An 18,774-nucleotide genomic window follows, 5' to 3' on the forward strand; every position below is an offset into this window, starting at 1 on the left:
ATTCAGAATAGCAACTTCACGAAACAGCCTATATACATATTGGCTATCACCTCAAGTCAGCATCAATATTTCCTGCAATTTTAATCTCGAGTGGATTACTGACAACTACCAGGAACAGGAAAGGAGACGATTGGATATGATTCCGAGACAATATTCTGGTTTCGCCTATATTGTGCCAAAAATATATCATCAAATGATGAATATACAAGAATATGATTGTTATATATGCTTAATACAACAAATCTTAACAAATATGCACTACAATTACAATTCCCAACTAGCAGTAAATCAAGTGACAAATGAATTCGGACCAGGCAAGCAAACATTCACCACGACTTCCTTGTTCTCTAGCTACAAGTCAGTATAAGGAAGACTATGCACCTCATGGTTTTTAGCGGGGCCTGCCAGATCTGGGGGGCGGGTTAGCCCTTGCTGCATCTACCACAATCATCCATCCATTAATTATCTGAAAAGCATGTAAAACAAAAAAGAACGAGAACAGGTTATCGTATGCTATATTGCCACTAAATAAGTATTGTCATACCAGTCAGTCCATACCAAAAATGTATGGTATAGACAAGATACAGCACTGTATGCTTCTAGAGTCAATATAGTCACTATTCACTCATTATCCTTAGAAGAGAAAGAACATAGATTCAAGTGATGAAAAACAAAATTTGTGAATTCCATAAGGGCGTTATTTCAAAATGGCACAAAATTGAGTTACCTTCCCGTTCATCTCCTTGAGAGCAGCCGCTGCAGCTTCTTCAGTGGTGTACTCGATGAAAGCGTATCCCTTTGACCTTTTGGATATCCTGTCCATTATTATTTTGACTATTGAAAAAAAAAAAAAAAGGAATTATAAACTGTCAAAGATTTCTTGATAAGAATTATATAAAGAACTAAAGCTTGATTGTGGAAAATAAAATTCAATTCAAAGTTCTAAACCTTCAACGAGTTCACCAAATCCCTCAAAAGCTGCACGCAAGGTCTTCTCAGATGTATAAAACGAAAGCCCTGACAAAACATGCAAAATATTGTAAAGGAGAGAGAGACAGAGGCTTTAATGTTGTACATTCTTTACCTGTGATAAAGAGGATGCAAACTTACCTGTAACAAAAAGCCTTTTAGTTGTTACATCAGGTGCTTGATCTTTTGCTTCTGAAAACTGGACCAAGTTCTCACCTACACTCAAGCATACAAAAAGTTATAATTAAAGAATATATTTGTCTTCCAAGAATTTCATGCCACTCTAGTTGTCAACATGTTCTGTATCTTCACTATCAGCATTGACAGTTCAGTATTAAACCATGAACTTAATTTCGAATTCAATCAAGTGAAAAAGATGAAAGGTACTTGACAAACCTCCATATTTTTCGTTATTTGAGCTGAAATTGCTGTCTGGTTCTACAGACAAAACTTCATGCAGATCTGCAATGCCAAAAGAAAAGGCCAGTATTGAGACAAGTCATTACAAGGAGTTCTAGACAAAATTTTATCCAGATATGAAACCCTGAATAAAATTATCAACTCATCTTTAAAACATACCAGATAGTTCACGTGCACATTGCTCATCAATATGACAACAAAACCAGAAATCTTTTTCCCATGAAATACGATATATGCTAACTTGGGAATCTTTCTCACTGAAACAACAGAAAAAAGAGCTAATGAATTTCATAATTAACAATCAGTCATGTCCAGTACCATTACACAACTGCCTGATCAAAGTATGGCCTGTTTGGGAAATGTTGATTTTTTCAGTTGAACTGGTGAATATATGAACAACTCACATTCAAGGTTACCTTAAAAAATTGGGCCAAATGAGTCAAACTAGGCTTAAATTCTTATTTAAGAAAAAGAGTATAACAGCGAACAATGAGAACCAAAACATCAAAACTATCTCAAATCAGCAATCGACAAAACTAACTAATATTATCATTATTATACACAAAAATAGACACATAAATTACTTACTTCCCTAAAATCTTCGTTAGTATGTTGGTGTAATAATCCACCACTTGTGCTTGTGTCACTACTTTAATGCCAGGCTTCTCTGTTTGAACAAGCCAGTATTGATTTAACTCACGTGACTTGGACAACATGGTGTTGTCATCCATTTTTGTCTCGTCACATAAAGAGAGATTTGAATTGTTCATTCTTCGTTCTTCATCAGTATCCCGCTTGACAGATAAAACGGCTGAAATTTCTGTAATTTGAAAAACATAAAATTGTTTTATTTTATTATAAACATAAATAATTTTAAGAAACCGCATGGCATCAATAATTACAATTACTCGAGAGCTTTATCGCCGACTCTTCATCAATGTCACATTTGAAACAATAGCTGTCTTGCCATGATGCATTGTAGATGCTCATCTGTGCCTCCCTTTCACTGTTTCAACAGTCAACCGGTAGTTATTACAGAATCTTATATCTTTTAAACAGTGCAGTCCATACCTCATACCAAAAACATACCAGTATATGCCCATACTGTGTGGCAATAGCTAGTATCCACAGGATCAGCAATTTCAAATTTTCAGCGGAAGAACACCTACCTTCCTAAAACCCTAGCTAGGGAATCCACATAGTAATCGATGACCTCAGCCCTCGACAGTCCCACACCCGGCGGAGGCCTCTCCATGGACACGGCCCACCTCGTACACCCAGCACCTGAGGTGTCGACAGCTGGAACCAAAGTAGAGAGCGCCCCGGGCGTAGATACGCAGATAGGCAGCGGAGAGCGAGCACATGCCGAGAGAAGCGGTAAGGAGAGCTCAGCGCATTTCCGGGTAGGGATAAAGACAGAAACAAACTTAGTCGGAGGTGGTGGTGTTAATGCAACGGTAGACGCAGGGCAAACGAAACGGAAGGTTAACAGAGGCATGGTGGCGCTGCCACCGCCTCACCGGCGTAGGTGGTGGTAGTGAGCTATTTGGAATTACACTGCTCAATTACTGCGATTATCAAAAAAATATCTGAGAAATATGTGGGCCGGTTCATTTGTGGCATGAAGCTTTAATTTCCTGTGAGGCTAATTTGGGCTGGGATTGTCTCAAAAGAAAAGTCTGCTCTGATCATGAGTACTTTTGACGGATTCAAATCAAGCGTACTGAAATTGGAAAATAGGCAGTTTTTCTACAAGCCTACTGAAATTGGAAATTGGATATATTCAATTTTTTAATCAATAGAGATATATTTAAAATTACTAGGTACATGTTTGCACTAAAATATATAAATCAAATATTATGTAGAAAAATTAAAAGCACATTTTGTGCAAGTAGGACCCTTTTTTTTTTAGGAAATTAATTGGGTAGTAGGAACAATATATAATTTTTTTAATATTAGTAGGTACATGTTTGCACTAAAATATATAAATCAAATATTATGTAGAAAAAATTAAAGGTACACTTTTGTGCAAGTAGGACCTTTTTTTTTTAGGAAATTGGGCAGTAGCTGGCACCGAAAGTTATTTTTGTTACCATCGTAATAAATCAAAATTAATTGATTACCATTCAAATAGAATTTTTTTCATTTTCTACCATCCACACGTACTGAAGATCTGCACGGATTCCAAATGGGTGCACAGATAGAGGTGCACCCTAATTGATGCGCACCGATCATTGTGCACCCATTCTTTGCTACTATAACAGCGTAATTTTTTTATTTCTTCATTCAACAAGGCAGAGAGAGGAAGAGCAAGTGAGAAGGCTAAATGAAACAAGGAGCAACTTGTGAGTTTTTTACACTTTGGTCTTTTTCTTTAAAAATTTATTTTTGGCAATATTTTTAATTTAGTGTAAATTTTTTAATTGTTATGTTTGTCCCTTATTTTAATCAACTATGATTGAAATTGCTTATTATTTTGCTGGTGAAGTATTATAAGGACCAAATGGGGCCTATTACAGTATCCAACCCCAGAAAATATTTAATATCAGCTCAGGCTTGGATTTTAGAGGTATAACTAGGGAAGTGTATCAGCAACATGGTATTGACCACCATAATTGTGAATTGGTAATTACCACAAGGATCAATATTGGCCAAGGCAACCAAATATGGTTCCAACAGCTTCTGGTATAAGACGATACCAGTTAGGGGTTGTATGTCCAAATGACAATGAATATGACTCCTCATTTCAAGTTCCTAGAGTTATATGTGGTAGCCAACCCCAGACAAAACCCTAGACAAAATTCCAAACAGAACACCAGACCATTGTTGCAGTTGACCCAGGGTTGGGGCCTCGACCATTCTGTAACGGGGCCTAGTCAGGCCCCATCTGTAACGGGTACTAGTCGAGCCCAATATTATCGAGGTCGATCCCGAATTTCATCCTCCTCCTCTAACCGGGCCCAATCTAAACAGAACTGATCTGAAACCCCAGAACCGCTTTATTATGCTGACAATACGGACGAGGATCCTGAAGAACATGAGGCAGAGGAAAATTGGGATGCTAGTGAAGACAGTGGGGCATCAGATCACGATGATGAGGATACTGGTCGTCCTTTGCTTGGTAGGTGAAAGTTGCCTATATCGGGTCGTGGGGGAAAGATACATGTTCGAGTAATTTCATGACACATCAGGGTTTGAAGAGGCAGACAGCTCTTTTATTGCGACGTATGAGATATGTTTGTAATTTATATTTAATTTTAATTTCATTATTAAATTTTGATTGTTTAATTTCATTATATTTTTCATTTTGTAAATTAGCCTGGAGAAAGATATAAATTGTCTTAGGGAATGACATATGACAGCAAGGGTAAAATGAATGATAGAATTCACCACTGGCACATTTTGAAAAATATCGAGATAAAACAGACACATAGCAACACGGGAAGGATGATGTACAAGTGTATTAGCGACCGGTGCAGGTGGGAATTAGTTGCGAGGGCTACAGGCTTTGGTAATTCTTGGACCATCACTGATATCTCCATATTATGTCTAATTTATAGCCCTAATTTATACTTAAACCTGTGTTTTAAAGCCTATAAATGTGGACTTTTTACTTATATTTCAAAGAAATGTGGTACTGCTATGTTTTGTTTGGTATTTTGCAGGAAAAAGGGCGAAAAACTGGATCTGACAATTTTTCATACGGCCTGTATGACATACCCTACGGGCCGTACAGGATCTGCCCAACCACACAGAAGATTCCACAACAGAGGCACATAGTCTCCAAGACGAAACACAGCCCTACGGGCCGTATGGGGTCCCCTACGGGCCGTAGGATGCTAAATCGGAAAAATCCAGCAGGATCTGAAATCAGCTGAAATCAAGGAGGCCGAAAAGGAAGCCTCTGCACACGCGATCCAGGGCATTAAATGAGATATTTCCTCACCAAAAAAAGGGGGATTCACAACTGGAACTTGGACAACCTTTCTTGGAGCAAAAGACAAGAGGAGGAGAAGAAGAAGAGAAGTGAAAAAACGCGAGTTTGCAACGGATCTTCGGATTTCTCCACTGTTTTGTCATGAACTCTTTTATTTTCTGTTATTTGTGTTATCTTATGAACATGAGTAGCTAATTTACTTTGTTTCTAGGGCTAAGATGTAGTTTCTAGTTTGGTTTTGTTTGCATGCTACTTGGATTTTGTGTTGAATGCTTTGTTTTTACCTTGTTGAGTAGTATTTTGATTGCTTTATTTGTGCTTGCTTGAATTGATTAGTCATCCCGTTAGATGAATGCGCACATCTAAGTGTTAGGAGCCAAGTCTATGACATTTAATCCAACCGAATAAAGTATATGAAGTAGGGTTAAACCAAGGAGTACCCGAAAGGTGAAACTTTCCTTGAGGCGAAAGTCCTTGGATACTTTTAGTAAACCAACAAGTAACTTAGATAAATTAGGCCAAAATGCGAAAGTTGAGGTTTAACGCATCTAAGAGGGAAGTATTTGAGTCCGGTAATCGGGTACTAGGCCAAAATGCGAAAGTTGAGGTTAGGTATCTAGATCTGGTCGATAGAAACCCTAAACATTAGTATCAACACAGAAAACAGTAGCTGCAGCATTAACTCGGGGTCCCCTACGGGCCGTATGGATTCCCATACGGGCCGTATGCCTCGGGGCTGAACAGAAATGAAATCTGAACCCTGGAAACGCCTTTTTATCATTTGAAAACAACTTTAATTCTTTTTATTGTCTTTTAAACTTGTCATAAATCAGTAGAATTGTTAGGATTAAATCAAACCAATTTTTCTCACTTCTAGAATTTTAAGTAACTTTAGGATAAGTCCGGTTATTTTCTTCCGTCCCTGTGGATCGATACCTGAGCATACTCATCGATAGGATAGTATACTTGTTATCTGATTTGACAGAGTGTAACAAAGGTTTAAAAGGTATAGCTTGCTATACTGAAACTTTGTAGCATATATTCTGTGTGAACAAGTTTTTGGCGCCGTTGCCGGGGAACGGCAAAGAAAATTCTAGACTTTTTCTTATTTTTGCTTGATTCTAGATTTTAATTTTAATTTTTCTTTTTCTATCTTTGCAGGAACATACTGGAAGGGTCACTGCCCAAGAACCACTATCAACTCAGAAGCAAAGGGCAGACTTCCAACTCATTCGTTCCAGCACCACCGCATCTATCACCTCTCCGTACGGCCCGTAGGAGATTCATACGGCCCGTACTAGCCGACAACAGAGGCCAGACAGACCTAGAACAGGACACAATGAATAACGGCGGAGTTAATCCACCCATCACTGATCCACCCGTTCAGGATCCACCCATCCAGGACCCTCCCGTCCAGGACCAGTTCTCTGATGATGAAGGAGCAGACTATGCGCCCAGGACATTGCGAGAGTTTAATGTCCCGAGAGCTGAAGATGTTAGAGGAGCAATCTGATTGCCAAGGATTGCTGGCAACCAGCCCAACTTCAATCCGGGCGTTGTCAACATCGTCCAGCAAAACACATTCCATGGCATGGATCATGAGGATCCACATGCCCATGTTCAAACTTTTCTTGAGTGTTGTGCCACCATTAAAATTAATGGCGCAACAGCTGATTACATTAGGCTTGCTTTATTTCCTTTCACTCTTAGGGATAAAGCCAAGAAATGGTTAGGGTCACTACCAAGGGATTCAATTACAACTTGGAGGGAACTGTCCAAACTGTTTTTGACCAGATTTTTCCCCCATAAAAGAACTGCCGAGATTAGGACCCAACTGACCAGTTTCAGACAAAGGTTTGATGAACCACTGAATGAGGCCTGGGAAAGGTTTAGGGAATTACAATACTCTTGTCCACATCACGGTATTCCCGAATGGTTACTTGTTCAGTCTTTTTATTCTGGTTTAACTGATACCACTCGTACTTCTGTTGATGCAGTTGCAGGTGGAGCTCTCATGGATCGAGAGGCTACCGAGGCAATGAATTTAATTGACAATATGGCAACTAACCAACAATGGTCCGGTCGAGGGAGCACTCGAGGAACTGGAGGAGGCCGAATTGAGGTCGATCAGATCACCGCTCTCACCGCCAAGATGGATGCCATGCAGAAGGCTTTTGACAAGATGAGTGTCAAAGCGCTTGGTAATCAGCAACCACAACCTTGTGTTATGTGTGGGGATGATAGACACGAGTATGAGAATTGTCCGCTTGCGCAAAGAGATGAAGAACCCGAGCAAGTGAATTCTCTCAACAATGAGCCATCTTACTTCCCAAAACCTCCTTTCACCCGAACCTATTCCAAGGACCCGATTGAACAACAGAACTGGAGGTGGAAGCAAAACAACCCCCCACACTTCAATAACAACCCTTCTGGCAGCAACAATAACAACCGCAACTTCTACAACAATGCTGCATTCAATAACTCGAACAACCGTGCACCATACTCAGGACCATCTAAACCCTATGTTACCCCTGCTGTGGAGAACTTTATGCATGAGCAAGGGAAGATGAATCAAATGCTCTTCGAACAGATGCAAGCAATCAACGCTCAGTTGGCTAGTTTGGCCGCCCAAAACAAACCTCAAAATGGGAGCCAAACCGCACCACCACAACCTGGAATGCTACCAGGCCAACCAGAGATTAACCCCAGGGAAGAGGCTAAGGCAGTGACATTGCGAAGTGGGACACAGTACCAAGGACCAACCATGCCTGTCGAGCCAGAAGCCGAACCTACGGCCCGTATGAATCCAGTACGGCCCGTAGAGACAACTACTGAGATTTCTGAGCAGCCAGCATCTGATCCGATTGAAATTGTGAATGAAGAGACAGACCATACGGCCCGTACCAGACCCGTACGGCCCGTACCAGATGAAGCTGACAAGCAGAAAAAGAAGGTGACCGAGAAGCCACCGCCCTACCGGCCACCAGTTCCATTCCCACAAAGATTAGCAGAAACCCGACTCAATGAACAGTTCTTCAAGTTTATCGAAGTTATGAAGCAATTGCACATTACAATTCCATTCACCGAGGCATTGACCCAAATGCCCACCTACGCTAAGTTTCTCAAGGACATCCTATCCAATAAACGAAGCTTGGGGGGGCGTGAGACGGTGAAATTGACTGAACAGTGCAGTGCTATACTGAGGAGTGAACTTCCACCGAAATTGGAAGATCCGGGTAAGTTCTCTATTCCATGCACGATTGGCAAGGCCACCATCCGACGAGCTTTGTGTGATTTGGGGGCTAGTGTGAGTCTCATGCCGCGAACTATCTTCGAACGACTGGGTGTGGGCGAGCTTAGACCCACACGAATGACCTTACAACTTGCGGATTCTTCGGTGAGGCTACCACTTGGCATAGTGGAAGATGTACCGGTGCAAGTCGGTAAGTTCTATGTGCCCGGTGATTTTGTTGTGATGGAAATGGAGGAAGACAAGGAGGTCCCTATCATTTTGGGACGACCATTTTTGAGGACCGCGGGAGCACTAATTGATGTGAAAAATGGGACTTTAACCTTGAACATCGGAGATGAGAAAGTTCACTTTCAAATCGACCGAGCAATGAAGTACCCCGCTCAACCCGAATCGTGTTATATGATCGATGTGGTTGATGAATTGGTTGAAGAGAATTTTCTGGAGCAAGTCGACAACTCGCTAAGGTATCATTTCGATTTTTTATCTGATTTGCAGGATAAAACAAGCGAGTTTGAGACGATTTACACGGCAGACACAGCACCTGTCTGTCTGGAAGGATATCTATACGGGCCGTAGACCAGAGGAATTTCAAACAGAGAAGCTGGAGATTGAGAAGGAAACGAAGGCTCAGCCTGAAGCTGAAGCATACGGCCCGTACCCAGATCATACGGACCGTACGACCAGCCAGACAGAGCAGATCACTCCCGAATTAAAACCTCTCCCAGCCTCTCTCAGGTATGAATTCCTTGATTCAGAAAAGAAATGTCCTGTTATTGTAAATGCAGGATTGACCCCTGACCAAACCGCCAAGCTCATGGAGAAGTTGAGAACCCACAAAGGCGCGATTGGATATTCTATCAAGGACTTGAAAGGGATCGATCCAACCATTTGCACACACAGGATCTTGCTAGAGGATGACCACAAGCCTTCAGTTGAACAACAAAGACGGCTCAACCCAAATCTGAAAGAGGTAGTAAAGAAAGAAATTTTAAAACTTTATGAAGCAGGTATTATCTACCCGATTTCTGACAGCAAATGGGTGAGCCCCGTCCATGTGGTTCCCAAGAAAGGAGGAGCAACAGTGGTGAAGAATGAAAAAGATGAGATGATCCAAACACGCGTTGCAACCGGTTGGAGGATGTGCATTGACTACCGGAAGCTCAACGCGGCTACACGCAAGGATCACTTTCCCTTGCCATTTGTTGATCAACTCCTAGAAAGGCTTGCTAATCACTCATATTTCTGTTATCTTGATGGTTATTCAGGTTTCTTTCAGATTCCCATTCATCCGCAGGACCAAGAGAAGACCACATTCACATGCCCATACGGTACCTATGCATACCGTAGAATGCCCTTTGGTCTTTGCAATGCACCTGCGACTTTTCAGAGAGCCATGATGGCTATTTTTTCTAATTTTATTGAAAAAGAAATTGAAATTTTTATGGATGATTTTTCTGTATATGGTACTAGTTTTGATTCTTGTTTGGCTAATTTGTGTAAGATTTTGCAGAGATGTGAAGAAGTGAATTTAATCCTCAATTGGGAAAAATGCCATTTCATGGTCCAAGAAGGAGTAGTCTTGGGACATGTTGTCACCTCAAGGGGGATTGAGGTTGACAAAGCAAAAATTGAGGTAATTGAGAAACTCGAAATCCCAACAAATGTCAAGGGGGTTCGAAGTTTTCTCGGACATGCAGGTTTTTATCGCCGTTTCATAAAGGATTTCTCGAAAATTGCGAAACCATTGACCAATCTACTTATTAAAGATTCTGATTTTGTTTTTACTGATGATTGTGTCAAGTCTTTTTGTAGTTTAAAGGAAGCCCTTATTTCTGCACCTATCTTACAGCCACCCGATTGGTCACTACCGTTTGAGTTGATGTGCGATGCAAGTGACTATGCAGTTGGGCCAGTTCTGGGGCAGCGGAAGGACAAGAAGCCCTGTGCTATCTATTATGCTAGCAAGGTGTTAGATCCGGCCCAAATGAACTACACCACAACCGAGAAGGAGCTTCTCGCCATTGTTTTCGCCCTTGACAAATTCAGATCATATTTGGTGGGCTCGAAGATAGTGGTCTACACCGATCATGCTGCACTAAGGTACCTTTTGACTAAAAAAGATGCAAAACCAAGGCTAATAAGATGGATTCTTCTTTTGCAGGAGTTTGATCTTGAGGTAAGAGATAAGAAAGGAGTCGAGAACTCTGTGGCGGATCATCTGTCCCGGCTTCGTTGGGAAGAGGACACCACAATCGAACTCCCGATCAATGACTCATTCCCCGATGAACAGCTCCTCGCATTCAGTTCTGACCTGGAGGACATCCATACAGGCCGTACAGAAGTTCATACGGTCTGTATGATTCAACATACGGCCCGTACGCACTTCCATACAGGCCGTACGCAGACCAACCAGAGCAAACAGCAAGCTCCCTGGTATGCCGACATCGCGAATTACCTGGTCTCTGGAGATTTGCCTGGCACAATGTCCCACCAGCAGAAGAAGAAACTCAAGTCTGATGCCAAGTACTACTTTTGGGATGAGCCCTACCTCTTCAAGATTGGAATTGATGGCATATACCGACGCTGTGTTCCACACGAGGAAACAAGTTCTATTCTTGCACATTGCCACTCATCCGCTTATGGAGGACACTCTTCATACTCCAAGACTACTGCCAAGGTATTACAATCTGGTTTCTTTTGGCCCTCTCTTTTCAAAGATGCAAGATCTTTTGTTCTAGCTTGTGACAGGTGCCAAAGAACCGGAAACATGACGAGACGAAGTGAAATGCCTCTCAACTTTATCCTAGAGGTAGAGATTTTTGATGTTTGGGGAATTGATTTCATGGGCCCATTCCCTTCCTCTCGAGGGAATGAGTATATTTTGGTGGCAGTTGACTATGTGTCAAAGTGGGTAGAGGCAATGGCATGCCGCAAGGCTGACTCGAATTCTGTGAAAAGGCTTTTCAATGAGATCATTTTCCCTCGTTTCGGGGTACCTCGAGCTGTTATCAGTGACGGAGGCAAGCACTTCGTCAATCGACAATTCAACAATCTCTTGAGCCGACATGGGGTGACTCATAAGGTATCCACTTCTTACCATCCTCAAACTAATGGCCAAGCTGAGATTTCTAACAGGGAAATCAAGTCGATTTTAGAGAAAACGGTGGCAAGGACAAGGAAGGATTGGGCTTTCAAGCTGCATGATGCACTTTGGGCCTACCGCACTGCATTCAAGACACCAATTGGCATGAGTCCTTACAAGCTGGTGTATGGAAAGTCGTGCCACCTCCCTGTTGAAATTGAGCACAAGGCATTCTGGGCCACAAGAGCAATCAACATGGACCTACTTGCAGCTGGAGAAAAACGTGTCCTCGACTTACATGAGTTGGAGGAAATGAGGCTGCATGCATATGAGAATGCTAGGTTTTACAAGGAAAAGACGAAGCGATTGCATGACCAACGCATTTCGCCTCGCCAATTCAAAGAGGGAGATCTTGTACTTTTGTTTAATTCTAGATTGAGAATTTTTCCAGGTAAACTCAAGTCAAGGTGGTCCGGCCCATTTCAAGTGAAGAAAGTGTATCCTTTTGGAGCAGTCGATATCTGGAGCACAGAAAGTGGTACCTTCAAGGTGAATGGTCAGCGCCTCAAGCATTACGTTGCTGACCACCTGATGAATGAGCGGAGCGTTCAGTTTCTTTCTGACCCCGCTCCGATTGAAACTTAATTTGCAAGGTGGTCTAGCTAAAGACCTAAAACAAGCGCTTCTTGGGAGGCAACCCAAGCACTTTTTAATTTATTTTTATTTTGTTTAGTCATTTCTTTTATTTTAGTTTCAGTTTTTGCATGTTTAATTTCGTATTAGTTTAATTCTGATTCTTCGATTTTTAGTTATCTTTCAAACCAGATCAGATAGGAGAAAAATACAAGTCTGGGCGTTCATACGGCCCGTACCAGTTTCCTTACAGGCCGTAGGGCATCCATTCGGCGCGGACACCCAAGAGTCGCGACTCTCTCTCTTCGCGTCCCTTCAACTCACCCGTCTACCTTTTTATACCCCCCCTCCTGACAGAACCCGACAAACCCTGACCCACCAAACCCCACCTTGTCGTCTTCCTCCTACGGGCCGCACGAGAAGCCGTACCCCTAAACCCTAGCCGCCGCCACCTTCTTCTCCGCTCGCCTCCGCCACTAGCCGCCCGATCTCGCCACTGCAGAAAGGACCCACGCCGTTCTCCACGCTGACCCGACCTCCGCCCTCTCTCTCTCGCCATTTTTTCCACCACACTCACCCGCCGGCCGCCTCCCCTCCTTCTTCTCCAAGGTAAGCACCCTTACCTTTCTCCTTTTCTATTTTTACTCATTTTCTACCATTTTTCTTTGTTTTTCCACCTTCTCCTCCGATCTCTCGGCCACCACTGTCAATCCACCAGTCGAAACCCAAACCCCAACAAAAACCACCAAGACCCTACGGCCTGTACACCAACCCTTACAGCCCGTAGACAATCCCTGCCGAGAACCACAACCAACTCTACCATAACCTTACAGGCCGTACCCACAACCTTACAGGCCGTACCAGAGGTACCTGACAGCCATGTCTAGTGAACACCGCAGAAAGAGCCGCCAAGACCGCACACCACAACCACCACCCCATCCAGTCCCTGAGCCATATGACTCTGGCTCTGATCAAACATACTCTGGGGAATACACCGACCGATCCAACCGCTTCACGGAACGGTATTTTGAGATGCCAACCCGTCGAATGTACGAAAACTTCATCAATCTCCAAAAGAAGAAGTTTGAGAACACAGCAATGGTCAACCTGGACACACTCCACAGTTTTGGAGTGGAGGATGATTTCGTCCTCCTCACTGCTGGGATTGGATTTGGCATGGATTTTTGGAACCTCCGCCTCCCAGCCTACGCAATGGACACAAAGGAATTTCTCTCTTCTCTCGAGCTTAAGAGGGACAATCAAGATGTCCCCTTCATCAAATTCCGGCTGTGCAATAGAACTCACCGAGTCTATTTTCCTACTCTTCGCGAGTGGTTCAGTTTCGTTAGAGAGCCCACTACTGACACTCTCAGTTTCCGTGAGGGGTGGGATAGGGATACCTTCTGGGGCATGATCACCGGCTGCCCTAGATCAGCCAGTTCAGAATACCGAGCCCGCTTCATCCCTCACCCCGTTCTCCGTATCATCCAGCGCGCCCTCGCTTCTACCATCTTTGCGCGAGGAGAGACTCTGAACCGCGCCAACACATGTGATCTCATGCTTATGGACACTATGCTCCGTCCAGACATCGAGTATCCGGACTTGGCCCTTTTCATGGTCCAGCACTGGATCCAGCAACGAGACAACAAGAAGAGCGGTGGCAAGATTAAGATGGGGGCCTATGTAGAACTTATCAAGCGAAAGCTTGGATTGGGAGCAATACCGGGCAGAGAGCCTTGCACTGGTCCCACCGTTATGGATGCTGAAAGCTACCGACAGGGTCTATTCATCTCTATCTCTCGTGGCCCAGCGGGTCACCAGGATCTCTATGATTGGCGCTTTGAGAATGGTGCCTCACGCAGGTTACCATTTGGCCCCTCCATTTCACCACATGACCCATCCACCTGGTTGATCACAGCTCCTCCACCACCACCCTCTGATGCACCCAGCTCTTCTACCCAGCCACCACCATCACAGTCTGCACCCCCACACCTGGCTGACCCTACTCTTAGGGATATCTACTCCATCATGAGGGACATCAGGGATACTCAGCTGGAGCAGGGCCGTCACATCACAGCTATCCAGCAGCAGACAGACATTCACGGCGAGCGCTTGGATGAGATCAGTGGCCACATGTTTGATTATGCTCAGCGCCTTGGTGACATTGAGGACCAGTTTCGTGACTGGCGCTTCGACCCCTCCTATGACTACTGATCAGGTTTGTTTTCACTACCCCAGCTTTTATCTTTTTATCTTAGTTTACTTGCTTGCATGTCTTGAAGCATTGAGGACAATGCTCAGACTAAGCTTGGGGGGGTGATTAGTTGATTTGTTTAGTTGCATGTAGTTTTGTTCTTTTTGTTTTTGTGTTTGCATGTTTCGAGGATTAATTTGTGTGAATTGCGTGAATTAGGGACCAAATTGAGAAATTTTGATTGAGAGATGGTTGAATTTGTGAAATTGGACGTAACCACACATTTGGTTGAAAGAACTGTATATGATAGTTTGTTTTGGGACTTTGTAGAGCTGAGAATTGAATTGTACCAAGAAAGCATTTAAAACCGAACTGTGCCTTGTAAAAATAGAGAAATGAGATTTGAAAACAATAGAAAGGTTGGGATATCCATTGGTATGAGAGAATACCATTGGATATGTGTATTCATGATATGTGCAAACAAATTAAAATATATATATAAAAAAAAAAAAAAAGATGGAGAAAATAAGAGTACTGGCAATAAGTCCATTAAGGGCGCCTTTGAGCTCGTCTCCCAAAAATAAAAAAAGAAATAAAAAAAAATCTTTGCACATGTCAACACATGTAGTCCGCGACTTTCTGACCTAAGCTTGTTCCAAGCTTGGGGGGGTATCAAAGAAAAACAAATCACTACAAATGAGGGCATAAACTTGGTAGAAAATGAACTATTGATGCGTTTGATTACTTGGTGCTTACAAATAGCAATACATTCTTGAATATGGGGTTTTGATTGATTGAATTGTGGGGTGAATCAAAATGGACCAAAGGAAACCAAATCACTATCCAAAATGACTCTAATAGGTTTCTAACGAACGCAAGACCATGCAAATTTTCCTCTTAGTAGATTAACTTGCATTTAGGTAAGTCCAACAACCGGAATCACACCTAAGTTAGAATTTTTGCTTGAGGACAAGCAAAGTTCAAGCTTGGGGGAATTTGATATCTCCATATTATGTCTAATTTATACTTAAACCTGTGTTTTAAAGCCTATAAATGTGGACTTTTTACTTATATTTCGAAGAAATGTGGTACTGCTATGTTTTGTTTGGTATTTTGCAGGAAAAAGGGCGAAAAACTGGATCTGACAATTTTTCATACGGCCTGTATGACATACCCTACGGGCCGTACAGGATCTGCCCAACCACACAGAAGATTCCACAACAAAGGCACATAGTCTCCAAGACGAAACACAGCCCTACGGGCCGTATGGGGTCCCCTACGGGCCGTAGGATGCTAAATCGGAAAAATCCAGCAGGATCTGAAATCAGCTGAAATCAAGGAGGCCGAAAAGGAAGCCTCTGCACACGCGATCCAGGGCATTAAATGAGATATTTCCTCACCAAAAAAAGGGGGATTCACAACTGGAACTTGGACAACCTTTCTTGGAGCAAAAGACAAGAGGAGGAGAAGAAGAAGAGAAGTGAAAAAACGCGAGTTTGCAACGGATCTTCGGATTTCTCCACTGTTTTGTCATGAACTCTTTTATTTTCTGTTATTTGTGTTATCTTATGAACATGAGTAGCTAATTTACTTTGTTTCTAGGGCTAAGATGTAGTTTCTAGTTTGGTTTTGTTTGCATGCTACTTGGATTTTGTGTTGAATGCTTTGTTTTTACCTTGTTGAGTAGTATTTTGATTGCTTTATTTGTGCTTGCTTGAATTGATTAGTCATCCCGTTAGATGAATGCGCACATCTAAGTGTTAGGAGCCAAGTCTATGACATTTAATCCAACCGAATAAAGTATATGAAGTAGGGTTAAACCAAGGAGTACCCGAAAGGTGAAACTTTCCTTGAGGCGAAAGTCCTTGGATACTTTTAGTAAACCAACAAGTAACTTAGATAAATTAGGCCAAAATGCGAAAGTTGAGGTTTAACGCATCTAAGAGGGAAGTATTTGAGTCCGGTAATCGGGTACTAGGCCAAAATGCGAAAGTTGAGGTTAGGTATCTAGATCTGGTCGATAGAAACCCTAAACATTAGTATCAACACAGAAAACAGTAGCTGCAGCATTAACTCGGGGTCCCCTACGGGCCGTATGGATTCCCATACGGGCCGTATGCCTCGGGGCTGAACAGAAATGAAATCTGAACCCTGGAAACGCCTTTTTATCATTTGAAAACAACTTTAATTCTTTTTATTGTCTTTTAAACTTGTCATAAATCAGTAGAATTGTTAGGATTAAATCAAACCAATTTTTCTCACTTCTAGAATTTTAAGTAACTTTAGGATAAGTCCGGTTATTTTCTTCCGTCCCTGTGGATCGATACCTGAGCATACTCATCGATAGGATAGTATACTTGCTATCTGATTTGACAGAGTGTAACAAAGGTTTAAAAGGTATAGCTTGCTATACTGAAACTTTGTAGCATATATTCTGTGTGAACAATCACGAAGAATAAGGCAATGCACACATGTCACGCATCAACATCCAGGTTAGATCATGCACAGTTGACGTCCGCTATAGTCGCCAATTGCATAAAATTGTCATTGGAAAAAAAATATCAATATTACTATCATTCCAAAGTACAACAAATTGTGGCATGGTAGAGAGTTAGCAATTGCGCGGGCCTTTGGTAGTTGGGAGGAGTCTTACGGGCTGCTTGTCCCTTTGTTGGAGACAATAAAAAGGACAAATCTGGGAACCCAATATAAATTTTTTTCAAAGCCGAGCGAAAAGCCAAGGTATCGATATTTCATGAGGGTAGCATGGGCATGGGGACTATGTATTGCCGTAGTATGTCACCTCAGACCCGTCATCAGTATCGATGATTGTTTCTTGTCAGGTAGATACAAGGGTTAAGCTGTTAATTATAACCGGATATGATGTGGAGAAGCAGTTAATCATGTTAGCATTTGGACTAGTAGAGAGGGAGGATTTTGATAATTGGGGGTGGTTTATGAAGTGGGTGCAGGTTTGTAATTGGTCCAAACATATTCATTTGTGTGGTATATGACCAACACCAAGGGCATAAAAAAAGATGTTCATACAAGATGATATGGGTTGGTGCAAGGAGAAAGAGGAGTGTGTTCACTGCTACTGCTCTTAATATGTGTTTGAAAATTTTGGAAAGCACACACAAGATAAGATTGCTTCCAAATTTTTTTAAGATTATGGTTAAAAAGAAGACGACGAGAAGATTGCAAGAATGCCTAGATGCAATTGGGAGGCGAAATCCTGATTGGTTGGCATACTTTGATACATATGGCAAGTATAATGAAAATGACGAGGGAGAACCTGTTAGTTTGTAATAATCTAGAAGTCAATAATACGATAATTTATCATAAAGCTTTGTTCATGAATTGGATGATTAATATCATTTTGTTGCCTTGAGTATTATTGAATTTATGGATCATTTCGAGTTCATGACTGAAATTGTGAAACTCCATAATATAGATGATATATACTCTTAATCTTAAAAGGTCACTAACCAAGGTAATTAGCAGGAACACTAATTACCGCTATAAGGTTAGTATGTGGATTAAAAGATGGTTAAGTTTTACAAACTATTTGACACGAGATGTCATTTTAATCACATAGATACATGTTCTAGGAACATGGTATTTGACAGACCCCGAATGAAAACATTAAATAGAATTGTGTTCGTGTCATTTATGTTTTTCATTCAGTGTCACGTTCTAAAGTATGAGGTATTTATCGTTCCCACTAAGAAATATATATGTGTGAGTGTTATCTAACACTGTCCGTAAAAAGCAGTCATAACGGTAGCATTTCGATATATATAGCTTAGCTGAGGAAGTGATAGTCTGCCAAGAATACTACTTGTCCCTCGTATCTCTATACGAGTTATAGCATCACTGGGCCCCTTGATAGAGTAAGATTATCAGCGCGCGGTATGATTACAAGAGTAATCATATTTGATAATATGCTCAAGATCAAGAAAAGATTCAGTTAGCAAGGATGACACACATCTACCTTGAAACTGATCTGATAGCTATGAGACAGAGGAACAGACACAAGTAAATTGTTTACTGGATCGTGATATTGTACAGTACAGCATCATCTGTGTAATTGGATGGTCATGATGTGTTGCCAGACGCCACCCATGATTATAGAAGTTAAAACGGTTTTAACTCTATTTACCAACATAACACAGATCCTATTGGGTCACACCATATAGGAGTTAATCGGAGAATCTTATTTTGATTGATTATAAATTGGTTATGATCAATGATAAGATGGTTATAATTAATTATACATGTTATAA

General features: G+C 41.9%; 1 protein-coding gene across 1 annotated transcript; it reads right to left on the reverse strand.

The window, feature by feature from the left end:
* Positions 1-203: 203 nt before the first annotated feature.
* On the reverse strand, positions 204-2,986 carry LOC144555851 (RNA-binding (RRM/RBD/RNP motifs) family protein). Its single transcript, XM_078304284.1, has 9 exons — positions 2,559-2,986; positions 2,298-2,395; positions 1,978-2,209; positions 1,549-1,646; positions 1,366-1,431; positions 1,111-1,185; positions 949-1,017; positions 728-834; positions 204-466 (listed from the first exon to the last, which is right to left on the reverse strand). The coding sequence occupies exons 1-9, from the start codon at positions 2,885-2,887 to the stop codon at positions 392-394; spliced, it is 1,149 nt and encodes a 382-aa protein (XP_078160410.1). The 5' UTR covers positions 2,888-2,986; the 3' UTR covers positions 204-391.
* Positions 2,987-18,774: the final 15,788 nt, after the last annotated feature.

The sequence above is a fragment of the Carex rostrata genome, chromosome 6, assembly GCF_964058835.1.
Source record: "Carex rostrata chromosome 6, lpCarRost1.2, whole genome shotgun sequence".
NCBI classification, from domain to species: Eukaryota; Viridiplantae; Streptophyta; class Magnoliopsida; order Poales; family Cyperaceae; genus Carex; species Carex rostrata.

Excerpts from the sequence above, each read along its gene's own strand:
- LOC144555851 (XM_078304284.1), bottom strand. The coding sequence starts at position 2,887 with ATGCCTCTGTTAACCTTCCGTTTCGTTTGCCCTGCGTCTACCGTTGCA. Across the intron at positions 2,210-2,297 it reads GTCGGCGATAAAGCTCTCGA|AAATTTCAGCCGTTTTATCT; the intron begins GTAATTGTAATT and ends TTCAAATTACAG. Across the intron at positions 1,432-1,548 it reads ATGTGCACGTGAACTATCTG|ATCTGCATGAAGTTTTGTCT; the intron begins GTATGTTTTAAA and ends TTGGCATTGCAG.